We start from the raw sequence: 22,665 nt of genomic DNA on the forward strand, positions 1-22,665 counted from the left end.
TGATTTAAAATGGGTCGGATCAACATAATTCAAGTCTGTTTGCTTAACTATATTATGAAACTATTCTAATTACTTATCTACTACTTAATAAAACGATGATAATTTCGATCAAATCAAACGCATGTTGATATTGCGTAGGAAATTTTATAGTTTACTAAAAAGAAAGATAATTGATACAATATTTATTTAACAAGATATGAAAATAAAATGAAATGTTTAATCGTTTTGATTGATACAAGTAACAATTGAGCATTAGACACTGGGAAGTGTGCTGAGCTTCCTCAGGAAGCTTTTAAACACACACTAGCTTCTTCTCTTGCCTCGTCTCCCATTAATTAATGGCAAACATGCTCGAAGTTGATCTTCAAGTTGAAAGTGCAGCTTCTTGCACACCTTCTTCATCCATGGTTGGTAACTACATTTTTTACACTTTGTTTCTTGCATAATATGAAATTTGATAGATCAATGAGTCTGTTCAATATGAAAAGACTTGAGAACTTTGTTATTTGGTTACATAGACATAGATTATTATTATTAGTAGTATTACTTGAATGTAAATATAGTCATATATTATTGATTTTGGGAGTTTGTTAATTTGTTTCTTATGCCTGGCGATATTATTAATAACACTTATGCATAAAAAAAATGAAACCTCTCTTGAGGCTTATAAGATACTTAAAGGGTGCTTAAATTACCCATCATCAAATTGTTGGAAGCCCGACAATTTGCTAAGCCACTTTTGTTGTTCTTGAGGCTCAAGAATTATGGGTTGTTCGGGTTTAGGGATTTAGGGGTTTGTAAAACTCACCAATCCAAAATGAAAATTCAAAGCATGGAGTATGTTTGAGTGCAAATATATTTCTTATGCATGTAGGACTATGAGAGTTTAAAATACTATGGTAATGTGTAGGTTATGAGAGTTTAATATATTATGGTAATGTGTAGGTGATGATGCCGAACGTCTGGGCCAAGCATCACACTATGTATCTTTTTCATCTTGAAAGTGCCTTAAAAAGGCAGTTAGTAGAACACAGGGACCCGACTACTTTCTGGTCCGATTTTTCTGACAGTTTGTGCGAGTCTTGCTCTGTTGCTAAAAACGGTGAAACATTTCATGATGTTCAACTTTATTACCGATATCTAAAAACTCTGGACGATCATTTTAAAGTGATATTAACACTGTTTTTTCATATTTTCAAAACAGAACATAAACTATAACTAGTTGATTTTAAACCATTTTTGTCAATGCAAAACACTGATGAACCAACTGTATTTGAGCCAAAAGTCAAGGCTGAACTTAGGAAAATCCTCGGTATATGTCCCATATTCTTTCCAAAACGCGAATGCTCTTCGAGTGGTCAGCTAGCTTCTGCGGTGCGTCCAGGCTCTATGGCACGTTCCTTGAACAGGAGCGATTTGAACTCGCAGTTTCTAGATTTTCTTCAACCCTTCGTAAATGACAAAACTATTCCATTCAAGAAAGTTGATCAAGTAATTAGTGAGTTTGAATCCATGGAAACTTCTAAACTGAAATTATTTTTGGGAATGCCTCTGGATCTAAAGATCAAGGAAGTTAAGAAAGTAGCAAGAAGACCCCTTATGTAGCAAGAAGAATGGCGGCCGAGATGGTTCCTCTCAAGTCTGTAGTAGCATAGTGAGGTCTAGTTAAATGTTTATGTATGGAAATTTCACACTATTTCTCACTGGATTTTTAATGGGTTATTAATCGACTACTTTTTAAATGCGAATTTGATAACATTTAGAAGAAAGGAAATTTAATGGCAAAGAACATGATTGCCGGTATATGACAAATGTAATATGGTTTTTGTGTTCCCGGAGGTCTACTGAAAAAAAAACTTCTTCTAAATGTCCTTTTATATATAACACAAACCGAACTACATTTGGATAATGGGTAAGCGAGCAACAAGCTGCGCCGCTATCCCCTTTTGAATCGCAAAGCCTATTCTACTATATATAAATCCTTGGTTCCTCGGGCTCTGCGAGTCACTGTGGACCACCTTCTGCACCCGCTCCAAGAAGCGAACCGCCTCGGGAGCTAGGGATCCAAAAGTGTCGAAGGCAAATGGAATGAACACGTGCTGATTCTCCAAGCACAATGTCTCATGCTTAGCAACCTTCCTAGACTCCGCTCTTAAAACCGCCTGTCCCGGTATGAAGCCACTGTCTCTCAGCCCCACCAACGGGGACCCCCCAGTGAGGTCAACACACGCATGCTTACCCCCTGCCCAGCCAAACACAAGAACATCCGCAGGACGCAGGGTAGATCTTCCCTCACGCGGATCAGTCAAAAAGTTAACAGATGCCTCTTTCTTGGCTGAGATCCCGGCACGTCTAAGCACATCCCATAACACATCTCTAACCCAGTCATGACGATACTTGAATCCCGGCAATTCCTTACAGTGGAGGGCATGCTCACCGAATCTATCCAAACAAGCTTTTTTACAAACGGGGCATAATTCATCTGGAGGGAAAAGGGGAATCATAAGCCGGTATTTAAGAATGGCTCTGTATTCAACTGCCGACATCCGTTGCCTTTTGAGACAAGCTAAAACTGCCTTTTGTCTCGGGGTCATATCGAATCGCTCCTCCAAATCATGTACGTGTTTACTATAAAGAGCACTCGCCAAGGTTTGTTGAGATTTCTTGGGGGCGGTCTCCTTATCAGTAAAACCGCCTATATCAAGGTTCGGGAGAGTTATTCCAATATTACCAAGTGCAAAAGAGTAGTCAGGATCTACCCCTGTAACACCAGCGTTTCGCAGGACGTGGTCTTGCAATTTCCACGACTGAGACCTGGAAAAAAATTTAATAACAAATATAATGATATTGCCGGTATATGACAAATATAATATGGTTTTTGTGTTTACCTACAACAATACAAACTGAACTTATACAAGACTAATACACGGGGTATTACTCTAAACCGAACATGTCCTAGACTAATACCCAGGGTATTACCCTGTCTTTGCAGTTGGTCCATGTAGACGAAAGGATGATAATTGCAAAATATTTATACCATTTTGAAGAAGCCTTAAATAAGAGTGCCAATGAACCTGTTAGTGCACATGACTTCTGGTCGAAATTTACTTCCGCGTTGTGCAACAAGTGCAGTATTAAGCTAACTGCAAAACGCTTGGAGGAGGCTCAAGATTATGTCAAATTTCTCATAAGTGTCAACCGTGAATTCAAGGTGATATGAACACTTTTTTTTTTTCATATTTTAAGTTGTTTCTCTTTGGATTGTAACACTGTTTCGTGTTTTCTGTTGTTATCTATCGCTGTAAAGTGAGTATATTGCATGATATTCAATAAGCGGTCTGTTTATGTGCAACCAAACTGTTTTTTAGGTTGTTTTCCTTATGATTTTAAACCCTATTTTGTGAAAGCTCGTATACGTTTTGTGTTTGTAGCCGAACCAACAGGAAGCTACTATTTATTCGCCGGAATTCAAGAAGAGACTTTTGGATATCTTCAACATATGTCCCCTACCTTCGCAATCTAGCTCTTTCACAGTATTAGTATTCTGTGGTCCGTCAAGTTTTACAACATTTTCATATTCTTCCACTGAGAAAAAAGAGTTAATGAGGCAAGTAACAGATGTCATTGGTGCCTTTATGAAATGATAACAGGGTGAAATTCAAAGATGTTGGTAAGCTTCTAAGTGCTGTAACGAGCCAATTTGAACAGGATATTTTTCTCCGCTTGGACCAGAAAAAGCAGTTATAATTCGAAAAATTATGAGGGAAGCAAATGCAAAAGCAAAGTGACTTGTGAACTTGACATTTATGATTTGTGAAATGGATTAGTGAACTTGGCATGTGTTAGGTTCTAGTTAAAAAGTGGGTGTTCATTAGATGGAGCCGAGACGGTCATTTGAGCCAAGGATACACCGACCTGCAATCCTTCCACTGTTCAGAGCGTAAGGTTCTCGCAGATCTGTGAAACCAGCCTAACGCAGTGCCCTCATCTCTAGGAACGAAGTGGCCCGAGCCTTCGCTCAAACCACATAGCTCAACTCCAAACTTGAAACGGGCAAGCCGGAAATTGCAACGGCTTGACCCAACCATTCTAAGTTCCATCACAGTCCAACCCACTTTAGTGCCCTCACTTGAGTCACAAGCTTGCGTAACCAAGCTAGAAAGCAATCACATATCATGTTCTGTTTATAAACAAAACAAAAGTTTATCATTGTTCCGATGTGGGATATTTGCACAAGCTTCTGGTGCTCAATCTTTGAAACTTATTCACTGAATGATTCACTTTTGGGTTTAATGTATAAACCTTGAAAATGAATTTTATTTGTTTTTTTAATAAGGTATCAGTAAGAAAATGTACGACTTCTGTTGCATGAAATAAGAGTCATTTAGTCTACACCGACAACTACTAACCGGGATATGTGGACCATTGAAAATAAATCATTAAGTTGATTATAAATAAAGATGGAAGATAGAAAAATGGAGGGGATGCTAGATCGGATGGAGGAGTATGGATCGATCATAAGTGGTTCATTGGTTCGGTTGGTAGTTCGGATTTTATATCAAAACGAATCGATTTGTTGTCTTTCACTAGTCATAGTACTTGATCAAGAATTAATTATTATACAAATTCCTCAGTTTTGATGACCAAAAAAATATAAAGTTAAAGGAAGTGGTGTCTGAAACACGGTTAGGGTCACTGCAAGATGTTAACTTGTTTATGCGTGTTTGTATGTCTTCTAAGCTAAATTGTTTCATTCCAGTAGGTTAAGGTTGAAGAATGGATGAAACTAGGGCTGGGTCAACAACTCAACTTTGACTTTTTGGTCATCGTTGACCAAAAAAGTCAACATAAATAGTTGGTCAACATTTTTTTATTTTCATAAAAGAAATTGGTCTTTTAACCGTTTAACTGTTTAAGCGGTTAACCAGTTCAGGTTTTAACCTTACTGGTTTCATAGGTTAGTGTTTTTGACTTGTTAAAACGGTTACTGGTTATTGATCAAACAGGTTTAGACCGCATTGACAAGTACCAGGTTCAGTTACCTGGCATAAAAAACGGGTTAACATATTTGTGCACGTGGCAATGGATAATCACAACGAGTGGTCTATCAAAAGATTTAAGAGCATGAATAAAACATGAAGCAGGAGAATATTATTGTCTAACTAAAGCCCACTAGATATGTACATTTGAGAATATAACCTAAACATTATTTAAAATTAATAAATTAAAATCTTAATCCACGATATTTATCAACTCTTTTCAACCCAAACATAGATTATTTGTAACCCGCTTTTGATTTTGAACATAACCAACGCATGACACGTCACCTTCACCCCATCGACAACTTAGATATTTACATTCTCACTTCACACATAAATTTACACAACTACCCTTCACCCTCATCCTTACCCACTTCCCCAATAAACCCATTATCGTCATTTCACAATGTCACTTTTATTTTTGTGTACTCTACCCCTAATAGGCTAATAATATCATCCCATCATTAAACCCACAATCACAACACACTCACATTATTTCATGGTCGTTTATGAGAATCCCTAAACATGCGAACGAGTAATCACCTAGTCGGTTTACTAAACTTCATCACGTTACTCCTCTCAATCCCAATCCTGGGAGGCGGAATATGGCTATCGACCCGCGCGAACAACACCGATTGTTTAACGTTCCTCCAATGGCCATTAATCGTCATCGGTGTAGCGATCATGGTGGTCTCGCTAGCCGGGTTCGCGGGGGCGTGTTACCGTAACACTTTCCTCATGTACCTATACCTATGGGTCATGTTTTTTATTATCGTGTTACTTTTAGGATTTGTAATATTTGCTTACGTGGTAACGGATAAAGGGTCGGGTCGACCCGTGTTGAACCGGGGCTATGAGGATTATTATTTACCCGACTATTCGGGTTGGTTGAAGGACCGGGTCGCGAGTAATGAGTATTGGAGGAAGATAAGTTCGTGTGTTCGTGATTCGGGTGTTTGTAGGAAAACGGGTCGGGTTGTGGGTGGGTATCCGGAGTCGGCTGATACGTATTATAGGCGGAAGCTTAATCCTATTGAGGTTAGTGGCTTTTTATTTGGTTTTTTATTTTATATAAAAGTTATATTTGTATTGGTTTCGTGAATTATGATATGTTTGGATAAATAATTTAAGGAAAATAAAGGGGAATAGTGACACTTGTAAGTTGCCTAGAGACATGACCGTTTAATATGCGGATGGATAGTTATCATGAATATTTACTTTTTTTTAAAAAAATAATAATGTATGGATATTGTGTAAAAGGGAATTAATGAATACTCTGACAAAGTTGTGAAAGATAACTACTTTTAACAATTACTGTTTTAATTTTTTTTCATATTAATGTATGTAAGTTACATTTAAGAAAAACGCGATTCGACTATGAATATGTAAATGTTCATTACATCTATGCAAATTACATGGTTCATACATTTGTATGAACGTTTGTTACACCTATTTATATAGATGATACACATATTTTTTTTGCATACGGAATACGTATATTTAAAATAGAGTTCCTTTAAATAGAGTTCTAAAGTTATTAGATATGCGAAAATATAACCAGTTTTTTTTAATAAAAATAAGATTATTGTATCAAATTCATGAGCTATAATAACCTGGATAACAATTTTAATAATAAACCATCTATCCGAACACCCTTAACCTGCGATTGCTTGGTCAAGGTTTCAACATTCAATTAAGATACCCCAAATCTCAACTGTTTCCTTTTACTTCACTTTTGGATTTGCTCTTTCTCCCTCTTCAAAGCCATATATCTCATGTACAACTTGCTGTTATGCTTTTATTACACTTCCACTCATCAAAGTTGGTATAAAAAATTGTGTATTTTAACTATATGTATCTGCTTATTATTTTATATGATACGGTAATAAGTTCTTTTGAGGTTGTTGATGAGCCAAGCCGGGCGGGCTCAAACTTGGCTCAAATTTTAAACTGAGTTGTAAACTTGAGCTTGAATTAGGCTCGGCTTTTTAAAATTTAACTTAGTATGGCTCAACTTGGATCGTTAGAATATTGAATTCTTTTATTTGGGATATATAGTTTAGGGTTAATTTAAGTGAGCTAATGGTGCCTGAGGCCTGAGCACAACTCGTTTACTAAACAAGTCACTTTCAAACGAGCTTCGAGTCATGATTTATATGAACACTATTACCAAAGATGATAAACTTTTAAGATATTTTTGGTGATGTTTATCTAGACATCATCCATCGAATCGGGTATCTCATTGTAGCCTCGCAATCAAGATTTTCGGGGTCACCATATGATATCATTTTGATTTCAATTATGATGTTGAATTATTTGCTTTATTTTTGGGAAGTAGGTCCCTATATAAAAGCATCATGACATTGAGTGGTTGCTACTGGTTAGGCAAGAAAAGGGTAAATCGGTCCTTTCACACACCATAACCGTCTTACATTTTATGTTTATTACAGTCGGGATGTTGCAAGCCACCAACAGAATGCGGGTTCACATATGTGAACGAGACAACATGGAATCCAGTCAATTCTGTATTGACGGTGAACAACTATGACTGCAACCGATGGAGCAACGACCAACAACAGCTTTGTTACAACTGTAACTCATGCAAGGCAGGTGTGCTTGATGGTTTAAGGAAGAGTTGGAGAAAGGTGTCGGTTATCAACATCGTTGTTCTCATCCTGCTAGTCATCGCCTATGTTGTTGCGTGTGCTGCTTTTAGGAACAATAGAAGGATGGACAACGATGAACTATATGGCGAGACCCGCATGGAGAAATCACGCCCTAGTTGGATACAGTTTTAGTCAACGAAAGTCACCAGTTTATTTCGCTCGCGTTTGATCTTGGTTAGATATAATTTGTTTGTAATATTTAATGTTTAATATTTGTGTTTGTCTAAAGCTTTTGGTAGTGTATCAACGATCAAAAACGAGTAATAAGATTAATAAACGATTTTATCGAATGTGACAGTATCGGGCCATACCGATAGCAAACAAAAGAGAATGATTTTGCTTTATTTAAAACAAAAGGGAGATTGATTGACATGAAGAAAGCAGCAATCAATATCCCCAATAATCATTTCTGATTTCATCATCAAATTTCTGCTTCAATTCTGGGTGCTTCTCAAAGTACTCATCAGCAGTCATGGTGCTAAGCTTTTTCTGTTATAAATAAGACAACAATCAATTTCATAACTAAACGCATATAACTTCCAAGATTCAAAATCGACCCAACTCGTTTTGACTCGTACTTAAGACAGTGTATGATTGTTACCTTCAGCTCTTGGACTTCAGCAATTTCTTTCTCTAGTCTTTCAGATTCTTTTAGAGATTTCTGTTCAGCTTCTTTCAGTTCCACCAACTGTCATTTCAAGATTACAAAATTAAAGATCCACAACTATTAATTGACGAGTAACACTAATCTTTATTTTTGTTGCACATTTTAATCTAAAATGCTTGTATAAATAACAGCTTGGTTCAATTGTAAGTCATGCTAGAACAGTTTGACCATTAATTTTATCAACATAATAATAATATACAGTTTCATCCATAATTGGTTACTAGAGTCTAGAGAACATAATATTAGTATTATGTGCATCAAATGTATAAGAATGTAATTTTACCAGTGCATCAAACTTAGGCTTGTACTCTGGAGTTGTCTTATCAACAAACTTGGGAATTTCAACACCTATAAAAAGAAAGGGGTCATGAATGTAGAAAACTAGATAACAAATTCACTTAAAATGTGTAAATATATTATGTCATGTTATGTAAATATACTCCTCCTAGTAGCATATGGATTGCCTCATAAAATTGCATTAATATAAAAAAGCAGTATCGAATTTCAACACCTATAGCGTATGTTTTTATGTGGTTCTCACACATATTGTATCATTTGACTGGCATTCTTCAGATTAACAGAAAAAAGATGGATAACTGGTTATCACAAAATCTTTTTTAAACTAATCACAATTCCATGCTTTCATCCAAAGATATGGGTAATTCATACTCCTAGAGACCCATATTATTTTTCTGAAGTTTCCACTTAGTCTTATATTATGCAATATATGGTCCAGAGTCCAAACTAGCACATATGTCATATTGTCATAGTAGACATTTTAAGTGACAAACCGTTGACCATTATGAACATAAATCTATAAGGAATGGATCAGTGCCTAGATCAATCAACTATCTTCTTTTATTTTAATGCAAGTTTTGTAAGGAGAAAAATAACAAAATATAGAGTGCAAATATCCTCTAAAACAGTTTAGAGCCTGCATGGTAATTTCATTCCTTCGCCATTGAAACAAGTAACATAATTACAGAATCTATGATCGCTAGCAAGCATCCGCACCCATTATATAAGATGCACAGATTCGCTATTATTAAATATATATAAATGTACAGAACTGCAAATAGGCTACTAGATATCCCTGAATTAATCATAAGAAATTCAACACCATTATGAGATTCTGGTCAAGACTCAAAATAAAATATACCAAAGAACTCCATGTGTTATTATGAGTTGAACTTTGCCTAAAGCATAGTTATCAAATGCAATAAGCGCTCGAAACCGTTGAGGCTGGGTCTAGCGCCCAGGCGATAAGCGCAAAAAAAGCGCCCGATTTTGAAAAAAAAGCGCACATTAAAAAAACAAAAATTTTAACTTAAATAGAACATCTTATGAAGAACACATACATTCATTCTTCAAATAGTTTATAAAACAACTAAAAACCAAAATCCAAAATCCAAAACATGAAGTAGTACCAAGTACATCATAATAATTAGAAAAACGAAAAACCAAAACATAGAAAAACCAAAAACTAAAACAACTCAATCATCATCAGTCGTGTCATCAACTTCCAACAAAACATAGAAAAACCGAATTTAGGTTTTTTGAGAAAAAAACTAACCTGTAAATTCTTAGTTTATTGATGATTTGTGTGCTATAAAATTGATTGTGGAACAATAGTGGAGTGCTAGGGACTCCTAGAGAATAAGAACAAATTATTAAAGGGAATTTATTACGCATGGGGAGGTTTGGGAAAATAAGGCTTTAAATGCGCTTAAGCGCAAAAAGCGCACGCTTTTAATAACTATGGCCTAAAGTCTGAAGACGTGCTATGAGTCTATGAGGAATAAACATACTAAATTTTGGCAGAGAGAGTAATACATACTGTCATAATATTCTTTGTAAGAATCAACTATGCGAGATCCAAGTCCTTTTCTGTAGTACTCCCAATCAATAGGTTCTGGTTCCTGCGTTAATTAGAAAAAATATTCTGATTAAAATATGATGATGCTGGTCTGTTTGTGATAGCATAAATAAAGCCACACAATTTACCAAATCTATTGAGCTGCATGATAAGCCCTTATAATTTCATATAAAGGTTGTATGATAAAAATGAAATGACCAACTCCAGAATTGCATCAAATTATCATCAATCTAGTCAAAATACTTGTTTTATCCAGAATAAAAAATAAAACTGCCCGATATAACATCATCTCATTTACATGATTTTGATTCATAGATCCGTAAACACTCACATTAACATCAACTGATTTAATCACTCCAAACTTCAACAAAACAATATCACCAGCTCTAGAGTCTAGGACTAGAACATAAATCAAATTATCGCCATGAGTCCAAACTCTGTCTTAACCCAAAAAAATAAATCATAATCTAATTACTAGTTACAGATTCAAGATGTAGACTGTGGAGATCATCGGCCAAAATATGTGTATGCTAAATGTAAACAAATAAAGCATCATTTCAGTACCAAAACCTAATCCGAACGTTTTTAAGCCACGGAAACGCTAACTATCAAATCAAATGCAGAACCTTATCGCACAACACATCAACATCAACAAATTCTTCGTTTGCACATGCAAATATGCAGTATCAAATGTATCATAATACGTGTATACCTTATGTAAATAAATAAAACATCATGCCAGTACCAAAAACTAATCCGAACGTTTTCGATTCACGGAAAACCCTACCTATCTAACCAAACGTATATCCATATTGCTAATCGCAATAACATCAACAAATTCATTGCGTGCACATACATAACCGCAGTAGTATCAAATGCATCATAACATGTATATATATACCTAATGTAAACAACAAATAAAACATCATTTCAGTACCAAAACCTAATCCAAACGTTTTCAATTCGCAGAAACTCTAGGTATCTATCTAATCAGCCGCAGATTCAACACATTAACATTAAGAAATTAATCGCGTGTCGCGTGCACACACACATGTAACTGCAGTAGTATCAAAAATGTATTATAATAATAATATGTATATACCTAATATAATAAACAATACAATATCATTTCAATATCAAACCCTAACTATCTAATCAAACGCATATCCGTACCGCTAAACACAATAACATCGACAAATGCATTGCGTACACATACATAAGTAGCTATCTAATTCAAATCAAAGGCAGATCTGTACTGATTGACGCAATAGCAACGTATATGAGCATAGAATGATATAATACTGTACCTGACTGAATTTGGTCTGTAAAGTGGAGTTGACTTCGTCAAAAGCACGACGGAGAGAAGAGAACTCCTTACGAGCCTCATCGGAGACGATCATCTTCGCCATGCCATCCCAATCGATCGATTTTGAAGCCTTGAATGCCACGTCCGACACTTTCTTACCTGCACCGCTCATTTTCTCTTCTCTCCAATAACAATAATTAGCTGCACACCCAATCCTAGGGTTTCAAATCAAACTTTGCTTTACTTTTTAACTAGTTATTATGTTATACTACTTATAAAAATAATAAATTTAACTAACTCAATTTCTTTTTTATTAATTATTATATTTTAACACTTCCGAGTATTACTGTACATGGGTATCACGTAATTTTAGATTTTTCTGTAAAAACGCGATAATTGACAATTTTTTTCACTATATTAAGGGTAGAATGAGAGATTCACACGCTTAATCATTCCACGGTTCACAAATAGTCACGCCAATGAAAAACCAAAATCGCACAAGTCGTTTATAACACGTTTTGCGAAAAAGAAAGCGAAAAAATTAAAATGGAAGTTGAAAATGAAAAAATGATAACCTCTGTGTTCAACAAAACTAAAATGACAAAATGATCATCTTAACCATCCAACAAGCCCCTTATAGGCCCAATATAAAATAATAAATTCGACTAACTCTTAATTTATTTATTAATTATTATTTTTTAACAGTCACGAGTTAAAGTACACATGTGTATCATGAAAATTAGAATTATAAAAGCGCGATAATTTGTATTTTTTCACTATAATGAGGGTAGAATGAGAGATTCAACTGCTTAATCATTCCACGGTTCACAAATAGTCACGCCAGAGAAAAACCAAAGCACAAGTCGTTGCTAGTCTCGTTTAGCGAAAATTATGAAGTTGAAAATGAAAAAATGGTAACCGTGGTCAACAAAACTAAAATGACATAATGACCATCTTAACCATCCAACAAGCCCTTTATAGGCCCAATATAAAATAATAAATTCGACTAACTCTTAATTTATTTATTAATTACTATTTTTTAACAGTTACGAGTTACAGTACACATGTGTATCATGAAAATTAAAATTATTATAAAAGCGCGATAATTGGTATTTTTTTCACTATAATGAGGGTAGAATGAGAGATTCACGTGTTTAATCATTCCACGGTTCACAAATAGTCACGCCAATGAAAAAACAAAATCGCACAAGTCGTTGCTAACCACGTTTTGCGAAAAAGAAAGCAAAAATTTTAAAATGGAAGTTGAAAATGAAAAAAATGGTAACCTCAGTGTTCAACAAAACTAAAATGACAGAATGACCATCTTAACCATCCAACAAGCCCCTTATAGGCCTAATATAAAATAATAAATTCGACTAACTCTTAATTTATTTATTAATTATTATTTTTTAACAGTCGCGAGTTAAAGTACACATGTGTATCATGAAAATTAGAATTATTATAAAAGCGCGATAATTTGTATTTTTTTCACTATAATGAGGGTAGAATGAGAGATTCACCTGCTTGATCATTCCACGGTTCACAAATAGTCACGCCAGGGAAAAACCAAAATCGCACAAGTCGTTGCTAGTCACGTTTAGCGAAAATTTTGAAGTTGAAAATGAAAAAATGGTAACCGTGGTCAACAAAACTAAAATGACATAATGACCATCTTAACCATCCAACAAGCCCCTTATAGGCCCAATATAAAATAATAAATCCGACTAACTCTTAATTTAATTATTAATTACTATTTTGTAACAGTTACGAGTTACAGTACACAGTGTATCATGAAAATTAAAATTATTATAAAAACGCGATAATTGGTATTTTTTTCACTATAATGAGGGTAGAATGAGAGATTCACGTGTTTAATCTTTCCACGGTTCACAAATAGTCACGCCAATGAAAAACCAAAATCGCACAAGTAGTTGCTAACCACGTTTTGCGAAAAAGAAAGCGAAAATTTTAAAATGGAAGTTGAAAATGAAAAAATGGTAACCTGTGTGTTCAACAAAACTAAAATGACAGAATGACCATCTTAACCATCCAACAAGCCCCTTATAGGCCCAATATAAAATAATAAATTCGACTAGCTCTTAATTTATTTATTAATTATTATTTTTTAATAGTCGCGAGTTAAAGTACACATGTGTATCATGAAAATTAGAATTATTATAAAAGCGCGATAATTTGTATTTTTTTCACTATAATGAGGTTAGAATGAGAGATTCACTTGCTTAATCATTCCACGGTTCACAAATAGTCACGTCAGGGAAAAACGAAAATCGCACAAGTCGTTGCTAGTCACGTTTAGCGAAAATTTTAAAATGGAAGTTGAAAATGAAAAAATGGTAACCGTGGTCAACAGAACTAAAATGACAAAATAACCATCTTAACCATCAAACAAGCCCCTTATAGGCCCAATATAAAATAATAAATCCGAATAACTCTTAATTTATTTATTAATTACTATTTTTTAACAGTTACGAGTTACAGTACACATGTGTATCATGAAAATTAAAATTATTATAAAAACGCGATAATTGATATTTTTTTTCACTATAATGAGGGTAGAATGAGAGATTCACGTGTTTAATCATTCCACGGTTCACAAATAGTCACGCCAATGAAAAACCAAAATCGCACAAGTCGCTGCTAACCACGTTTTGCGAAAAAGAAAGCGAAAATTTTAAAATGGAAGTTGAAAATGAAAAAATGGTAACCTGTGTGTTCAACAAAACTAAAATGACACAATGACCATCTTAACCATCCAACAGCCCCCTTATAGGCCCAATATAAAACTTTAAATCCGACTAACTCTTAATTTTTTTATTAATCATTATTTTTTAACAGTCGCGAATTAAAGTACACATGTGTATCATGAAAATTAGAATTATTATAAAAGCGCGATAATTTGTATTTTTTTCACTATAATGAGGGTAGAATAAGAGATTCACCTGCTTAATCATTCCACGGTTCACAAATAGTCACGTCAAGGAAAAACGAAAATCGCACAAGTCGTTGCTAGTCACGTTTAGCGAAAATATTAAAATGGAAGTTGAAAATGAAAAAATGGTAACCGTGGTCAACAGAACTAAAATGACAGAATAACCATCTTAACCATCCAACAAGCCCCTTATAGGCCCAATATAAAATAATAAATCCGACTAACTCTTAATTTATTTATTAATTACTATTTTATAACAGTTACGAGTTACAGTACACATGTATATCATGAAAATTAAAATTATTATAAAAACGCGATAATTGGTATTTTTTTCACTATAATGAGGGTAGAATGAGAGATTCACGTGTTTAATCATTCCACGATTCACAAATATTCACGCCACTGAAAAAACCAAAAGCGCACAAGTCTTTGCTAGCCACGTTTAGCGAAAAAGAAAGCAAAAATTTTAAAATGGAAGTTGAAAATGAAAAAATGGTAACATGTGTGGTCAACAAAACTAAAATGACAGAATGGCCATCTTAACCATCCAGCATCCCCCTTACAGGCCCAATATAAAATTTTAAATCCGACTAACTCTTAATTTATTTATTAATTATTATTTTTTAACAGTTGCGAGTTAAAGTACACATGTGTATCATGAAAATTAAAATTATTATAAAAGCGCGATAATTGGTATTTTTTTCACTATAATGAGGGTAGAATGAGAGATTCACGTGTTTAATCATTCCACGGTTCACAAATATTCACTCCACTGAAAAACCAAAATCGCACAAGTCGTTGCTAGCCACGTTTAGCGAAAAAGAAAGCGAAAATTTTAAAATGGAAGTTCAAAATGAAAAAATGGTAACATATGTGGTCAACAAAACTAAAATGATAGATTGGCCATCTTAACCATCCAACAGGCCCCTTATAGGCCTAATATAAAATAATAAATTCGACTAACTCTTAAGTAATTTATTAATTATTATTTTTTAACAATTGCGAGTTACAGTACACATGTGTATCATGAAAATTAAAATTATTATAAAAGCGCGATAATTGGTATTTTTTTCACTATAATGAGGGTAGAATGAGAGATTCACGTGTTTAATCATTCGGTTCACAAATATTCACGCCACTAAAAAACCATAATCGCACAAATCATTGCTAGCCATGGTTAGCGAAAATTTTAAATTAGAAGTTGAAAATGAAAAAAATGGTAACATGTGTGGTCAACAAAACTAAAATGTTAGAATGACCATCTTAACCATTCAACAGGCCCCTTATAGGCCCAATATAAAATAATAAATTCGACTAACTCTTAATTTATTTATTAATTATTATTTTTTAACAGTTGCGAGTTACAGTACACATGTGTATCATGAAAATTAGAATTATTATAAATGCCCGATAATTGGTATTTTTTCACTATAATGAGGGTAGAATGAGAGATTCACCTGCTTAATCATTCCACGGTTCACAAATAGTCACGCCACTTAAAAACAAAATCGCACAAGTCATTGCTAGCCACGTTTAGCGAAAAAGAAAGCGAAAATTTTAAAATGGAAGTTGAAAATGAAAAAATGGTAACCTGTGTGGTCAACAAAACTAAAATGATAGAATGGCCATCTTAACCATCCTATAGGCCCTTTATAGGCCCAATATAAAACTATAAATCCGACTAACTCTTAATTTATTTATTATTTATTTTTTTTAAAAGTTCCGAGTTAAAGTACACATGTGCATCATTAAAACTAGAATTATTATAAATGCGCGATAATTGATATTTTTTTCACTATAATGATGGTAGAATGAGAGATTCACCTGCTTAATCATTCCACGGTTCACAAATAGTCACGCCAATGAAAAACCAGATTCGCACAAGTTGTTGCTGGCCACGTTTTGCGAAAAAGAAAGCAAAAATTTTAAAATGGAAGTTGAAAATGAAAAAATGGTAACCTGTGTGATCAACAAAACTAAAATGACAGAATGGCCATCTTAACCATCCAACAATCCCCTTATAGGCCTAATATAAAATAATAAATCCGACTAACTCTTAATTTATTTATTAATCATTATTTTTTTACATTTGTGAGTTACAGTACATATGTGTATCATAAAAATTAGAATTATTATAAAAGCACAATAATTGATATTTTTTTCACTATAATGAGGGTAGAATGAGACATTTACCTGCTTAATCATTCCATGCTTCACAAATAGTCACGCCACTAAAAAAACAAAATCGCACAAGTCATCGCTGGCCATGTTTAGCGAAAAAGAAAGCAAAAGTTTTAAAATGGAAGTTGAAAATGAAAAAAAGGTAACCTGTGGGGTCAACAAAACTAAAATGACAGAATGAGCATCTTAACCATCCAACATGCCCCTTATAGGCCCAATATAAAACTATAAATTCGACTAACTCTTAATTTATTTATTAATTATTATTTTTTAACAGTTCCGAGTTAAAGTACACATGTGTATAATGAAAATTTGAATTATTATAAAAGCGCGATAATTGGTATTTTTTTGTAAGGCCCCGTTACCGGTGCCTCACATTTGAACGTTGGATTTACTAATAAACACAGTTCATAATATCAGAGTTAATAAAACATTCGCGGAATATTAAAACATTCAAACCATAATATTACATAACCATCCATTCTTGTCTTAACGGGCATTCAAACATTTAAACATAAAATATTGTCTTTAAAATAACATAACATTTCTTGAGATGCCAGCTTCTTCAAGTTCATGCCATGTGCTTCCTCTTATGCAAGCTGCCTCAATCTACTCACCTGCGTGCATACTAAAAGTCAGCTACGCTGAGTGAGTTCTAGTTAATCATACAACATACAATTTGTTCTCATACTTGCACACGTGCCCGAAGTGTAAGGCCCCGTTACCGGTAGCCCTACTGTAGCGTCGGATTTACTCATAAACACAGTTTTACAAATAAGAGTTTATTAAAACTTTCGTGGAATATAAAAATGTAACTGTTTATTACAAAACATTTAATCTTTTCTTTAAAACCATAACATAAATCATCACATTAGAACATCATTTTTTCCATCTTCAAATGCCAGTCGTTCGATCCATGCATGTGCCAACCTCATGCTAACTCCTTAATCATATTCACCTGCGTGCATACTAAAAGTCAGCTACGCTGAGTGAGTTCTAGTTAATCAGGCGACATACAATACATACACATATATTACATACATATCTTAACCTTGTATAATTATCCATAAGAGGACGTCACATAATATCTATTAAAAGAACTATTACTATTTCCCTACTATTTATATTTTCCATAGAAGGACACTCTATATGTATATTCTCCATAGAAGGAACATCCTGTATACTTCCATAGGAGGAACACTATGCTTTCCATTAAAGGAACACTATGCTTTCCATCAAAGGAACACGGGGCTTTCCATTAAAGGAACACTATGCTTTCCATTAAAGGAACACTATGCTTCCCATCAAAGGAACACGGGGCTTTCCATTAAAGGAACACTATGCTTTCCATTAAAGGAACACTCTTTATATTATCCGTATAGGGAACTTTGTATATAAGTTATCACTTAATATCCATATAAGGAGACAATCATAGCTATCCTTGGCAATACATGCAATATCCGAAGATCGTTCACGTACCGACAAGCAATCATCTTTACATCACGTACAATATTCAAATCTATATTTATACCCAGACAGTACGTGAAATATCCGAAGATCGTTCACGCACCGACAAGCAATCATCTTTATATTACATACAATATTCATATCTATTTTATAACCAGACAGTACGTGCAATGTCCGAAGATCGTTCACGTACCGATAAGCAATCATCTTTATATTACATACAATATTCATATCTATATTTATACCCAGACAGTACGTGCAATATCCGAAGATCGTTCACGTACCGACAAGCAACCATCTTTATATTACATACAATATTCATATCTATTTTATTAACCTGACAGTACGTGCAATATCCGAAGATCGTTCACGTACTGACAAGCTTTCATTCCCATTCAAGACATATATAAATAACATATAAATCATGCATGGCATACACTTACCAATATAGGGTAAGTGTATTAACTATCACATTGAGTATGCACACAGCCCCGAAAACATAACAAGGAATGGGGCTAGAAACTCACCAGAACTCGGTTACTTCTTCTGCTAACGGTTACTCCTTCTCGAGCTGTGCGCGTCTAACTGTTTAATAATTACAGTATTAAGTACCGGTCTAGTAATCTCATTGCTACTTAATTAGTCTTACACGTCTAAGCTGTTTTACTTCATTAAATCATTACCTGGTTAGTTAATCGTTACTCATTAACCTTTAAAGGTATCTTTCATAAATTGCCAAACTCCAAGGGCTGTTATGTAATTATATAATTCTTTTCTAAGTCCAGGGACCATTCTGTCTTTATATTAAACTCCTAGTTCGTTACTTTGCCCTTAACGAATTGGGTAAAGAATCACCCTCTGATTCGCTAAGCTCCCATAACGAACTAGCTAACGAATCGCCCTCTGATTTGCTAAGCTCCCATAACGAACTAGCTAACGAATCGCCCTCTGATTTGCTAAGCTCCCATAACGAACTAGCTAACGAATCACCCTCTGATTTGCTAAGCTCCCATAACGAACTAGCTAACGAATCACCCTCTGATTTCGCTAAGCTCCCATAACGAACTAGCTAACGAATCACCTTCTGATTCGCTAAGCTCCCATAACGAACTAGCTAAAGAATCACCCATAACGAATCACCAATAGTTCTTATCCAGACTTTGACTCAAGGGTCAAAGTCAAAATCATCAAGAACAGCGAATAGTCAACAGATCTTAGATCTGAAATTAATCCTTCGTTTCTTAACCAAATATCACGATTTTGGTATCAACGGAATCGTCTGACCAGCGCCTACAAACCCCAACCATCAAATCGGCCTAACATCGATGTTTAAGGGGTGCGATTTAGGCATATAGGTTACGGGTTCTTTTAGGTTAACAATTAACCTATCAAATGCTAATCAATTCCAGTAATATTTGTTTTTTTGGGTTCGTTTATAACAAACTAACGCAGATCTATGATTTCCCAAATCAAACCGAACCTATACGAACGATTTCTAACTATAAACGTACCTTGAACGAGTCAAACTACAACACGGTTAAGCCTTGATGTTGTTTTGGTCTGTCACGACGTTCCAGCACCAACAAGCTCGGGTTTTCGCCTTCGGATCTTGGTTCGGGTTATAAGATGGTGTTGTGTGTGTTTTCTAAGGTGTAGGCTATGGTGTAGAGATTGATAATAATGGAAAGGATTAGGGTTTAAGGGGTATTTATACTCCCTTAAGCCCATGGACCTAAGGCCCATCTTTCCCTTTTGGTCTATAATTAAGTCCATCTAAAAGCCTACTTATCCTATCATATTTATTATTATTATTATCCGAACGAAAAATTGGGATGTTACAAGTCTTCCCTCCTTAAAGAGGTTTCGTCCCCGAAACCTAGCTTATTCCTTGTAGGAGGAACACTTCTTGAATTCACGCACTTTCTTAGATCGTCTTTGCTTTATGGGTCACCCTTCTTACTCCTAACTTGCAGTTACCGAGCTGTGTTCATGTGCTTTAGCTATTTAAGGTAGCTTGTCCATGAGACCCCCGGTATTACAAGTCTTGTTTCGTCCTTCCAAGGAACCATGTTTCGTTCTACTTAACACTATCATCTAAAAATAACTTTTATCGCAACACAATAATCATTCATAATCAAAATCAACTCATAATAGTTTCTTAGCATAATTAATTCAAACAACGCCAGTCTAAGCTTTAAATAATACATAAAAACACGCGTTAATTCATTGATAATTAAAACACATACTAAAACTTATGGCTAGTAACTAGCCTTCTTGAACGGTCTTTCTAAGCATAACAAGGAAACTGTTAAACCTCAAGCACTCTTCTCTGCTTCATGTCCTTCCTTCAGCTTCTTGCAATCCCTTGCTAGGTGCCCACGTCCTCCACAGTTGTGACACCTATGGTAATCATTACATTCCCAAGAGAAATGTCATGTTCTTCCACACCTGTAGCAAACACCTAACCCCATTCGACTCTCTCCTGGGTGCTTCTTCCCGCATTTTTCACAAACAGTGAACTCCTCTTGCCTTGCCTTCTTCTTACGTGGGGTTCTCTTCATCAGCTTCATTTGGTTTAAGGGCTGGGTTCCTTTTCTTCATTTCAAACTCCTCACCTTCCACTTCCACATCATCTGCCGCCAGATCATCATAAACCACTTGTGCTAAGTCAACTGCAGAGTCAAAGGTAGCAGGTTTGCTAGTCCTCACTAACGTGCGGACCTTCTGGGGTAGCCCCCTTACGTAGCACTTGATCCGTTTCGCCTCAGTGTTCACCATGTCGGGCACCAGCCTAGACATGCAGTTGAATTCAGTCGTGTACTCGCGGTGTGTCATCTTGCCCGCCTTTAGATTCAGAAATTTCATCTCGTCCCTCTCAACCTCGGCATCAGCACAAAACTTTTTCATCACTAACTCCTTCAGGTCATCCCACCTCATCGCCTTAATCTCTCTTCGAGTCCTCCTTTATTCCACAGTTTCCCACGAGTACATGGCCTCATCTTCAAATGACTGGGTGGCATAACCCACTGCTTGGTCGGGACGACACTCGCTAATTCGGATAATCTTGTCCATGGTGGTTATCCATTGGAGAGTAGCGATTGCGTCTCCTAGACCAGTCAGCTTCGGCGGGTCACATCCTTTGAAGGACTTGTAGTTACACCCACCTCGGCCTTTCTTTCCATCATCAACTTTCACAGATCCAGCTTCACTCGATGCCTCTCTTTCTCCTTCCCCATCCTTCCTACCATCACCACCCGCCCATTCAGCAGTTCATTCACGGCTTCCAGCAGATCCTTCGGGATTCAGGTTCCTCACAGCAGCAACTACAGCTTGAACAATGGCTGCTTGAACTGCAGGGCCAAGTTGAACCTCTTCGTTGTTATTAAGGTTTCCTTCTGCTGCATGTCCTTCTTCTCCCGTGACAGAAGCTGCTTCCACAGAAGGTCGTCGGACCGCACGTGGCCTACCCCGACGCCCAGTGCGACCTACCACTCCAACAAGTGCCCTAGATCCAGCCATCGTATTCTGGAAAGGAAGACACAAACGTCATCACTCAAGGAACTATTTAGTACAAGGATAGTAAGGCTAACAGGTAATAGTAGTGGCCAGCTGTGATTAGCTGATCACGTTACTTTCCGTGTCCTATACACTTCCTATTATGAGTCTATTTGTGTTGGTTCTTCTCTAAACAGATAACCAATCGAACAATCAATTAATCCTATCCCTAACATTCACATATTATTTCTTTAACAATTAAGCTAACATTTATATTCATATTTAATCATACACTTTACCGTTACTGAGCTTGCTTGAGTGACACATGGCTATCTCGAACTGGCATCTTCTTTCTTTTCTTACTTAAATACCATTTTCTGTTCGAGTCTAAGCATATAGGATGCTTAAATCTCTCGAACTTATGCTTTGATACCAACTTGTAAGGCCCCGTTACCGGTAGCCCTACTTTAGTGTCGGATTTACTTATAAACACAGTTCTACAAATCAGAGTTTATTAAAACTTTCGCGGAATATAAAAATGTAACTGTTTATTACAAAACATTTAATCTTTTCTTTAAAACCATAACATAAATCATCAGATTAAAACATCATTTCTTCCATCTTCAAATGCCAGCCGTTCGATCCATGCCATGTGCCAACCTCATGCTAGCTCCTTAATCATATTCACCTGCGTGCATACTAAAAGTCAGCTACGCTGAGTGAGTTCTAGTTAATCAGGCGACATACAATACATACACATATATTACATAGATACATATCTTAAACTTGTATAATTATCCATAAGAGGACGTCACATAATATCTATTTAAAGAACTATTACTATTTCCCTACTATTTATATTTTCCAAAGAAGGACACTCTATATGCACGCGTAACGAACTGATCAACCATAACGAACTACCAACAGTTCTTATCCAGATCTTTGACTCTAGGGTCAAAGTCAAAATTGATAAGAACAAGAACAGTCAAACTTCATCAGATCTACGATTAAACCTTCG

At 35.4% G+C, this 22,665-nt stretch overlaps 3 protein-coding genes across 3 annotated transcripts in view; 1 reads left to right on the forward strand and 2 right to left on the reverse strand.

The window, feature by feature from the left end:
• Positions 1-22,665, reverse strand: part of LOC143623015 (uncharacterized) — a 165,490-nt gene that overhangs the window by 20,932 nt on the left and 121,893 nt on the right. The gene's annotated exons all lie outside the window — the stretch shown is intronic.
• On the forward strand, positions 5,537-8,000 carry LOC143623007 (tetraspanin-3-like). Its single transcript, XM_077094011.1, has 2 exons — positions 5,537-6,077; positions 7,490-8,000. The coding sequence occupies exons 1-2, from the start codon at positions 5,565-5,567 to the stop codon at positions 7,835-7,837; spliced, it is 861 nt and encodes a 286-aa protein (XP_076950126.1). The 5' UTR covers positions 5,537-5,564; the 3' UTR covers positions 7,838-8,000.
• Positions 7,949-11,795, reverse strand: LOC143623008 (ATP synthase subunit d, mitochondrial-like). The gene is made up of 5 exons (XM_077094012.1): positions 11,556-11,795; positions 10,210-10,291; positions 8,656-8,720; positions 8,307-8,393; positions 7,949-8,194 (listed from the first exon to the last, which is right to left on the reverse strand). The coding sequence occupies exons 1-5, from the start codon at positions 11,724-11,726 to the stop codon at positions 8,093-8,095; spliced, it is 507 nt and encodes a 168-aa protein (XP_076950127.1). The 5' UTR covers positions 11,727-11,795; the 3' UTR covers positions 7,949-8,092.

Source organism: Bidens hawaiensis, unplaced genomic scaffold (genome assembly GCF_021521415.1).
Source record: "Bidens hawaiensis isolate Kalapana, Puna unplaced genomic scaffold, B.hawaiensis_p1.1 tig00003244_1, whole genome shotgun sequence".
In the NCBI taxonomy this organism is placed as follows: domain Eukaryota; kingdom Viridiplantae; phylum Streptophyta; class Magnoliopsida; order Asterales; family Asteraceae; genus Bidens; species Bidens hawaiensis.

Bases quoted from the DNA above. Each gene is read 5' to 3' on its own strand.
- LOC143623007 (XM_077094011.1), top strand. From the start codon at position 5,565: ATGCGAACGAGTAATCACCTAGTCGGTTTACTAAACTTCATCACGTTA. The intron at 6,078-7,489 runs GTTAGTGGCTTT...TGTTTATTACAG, and splicing joins GGAAGCTTAATCCTATTGAG to TCGGGATGTTGCAAGCCACC.
- LOC143623008 (XM_077094012.1), bottom strand. From the start codon at position 11,726: ATGAGCGGTGCAGGTAAGAAAGTGTCGGACGTGGCATTCAAGGCTTCA. The intron at 8,721-10,209 runs GTATGTATTACT...TTCTTTTTATAG, and splicing joins TTACAAAGAATATTATGACA to GTGTTGAAATTCCCAAGTTT. The intron at 8,394-8,655 runs GTAAAATTACAT...TTGAAATGACAG, and splicing joins AGCCTAAGTTTGATGCACTG to TTGGTGGAACTGAAAGAAGC.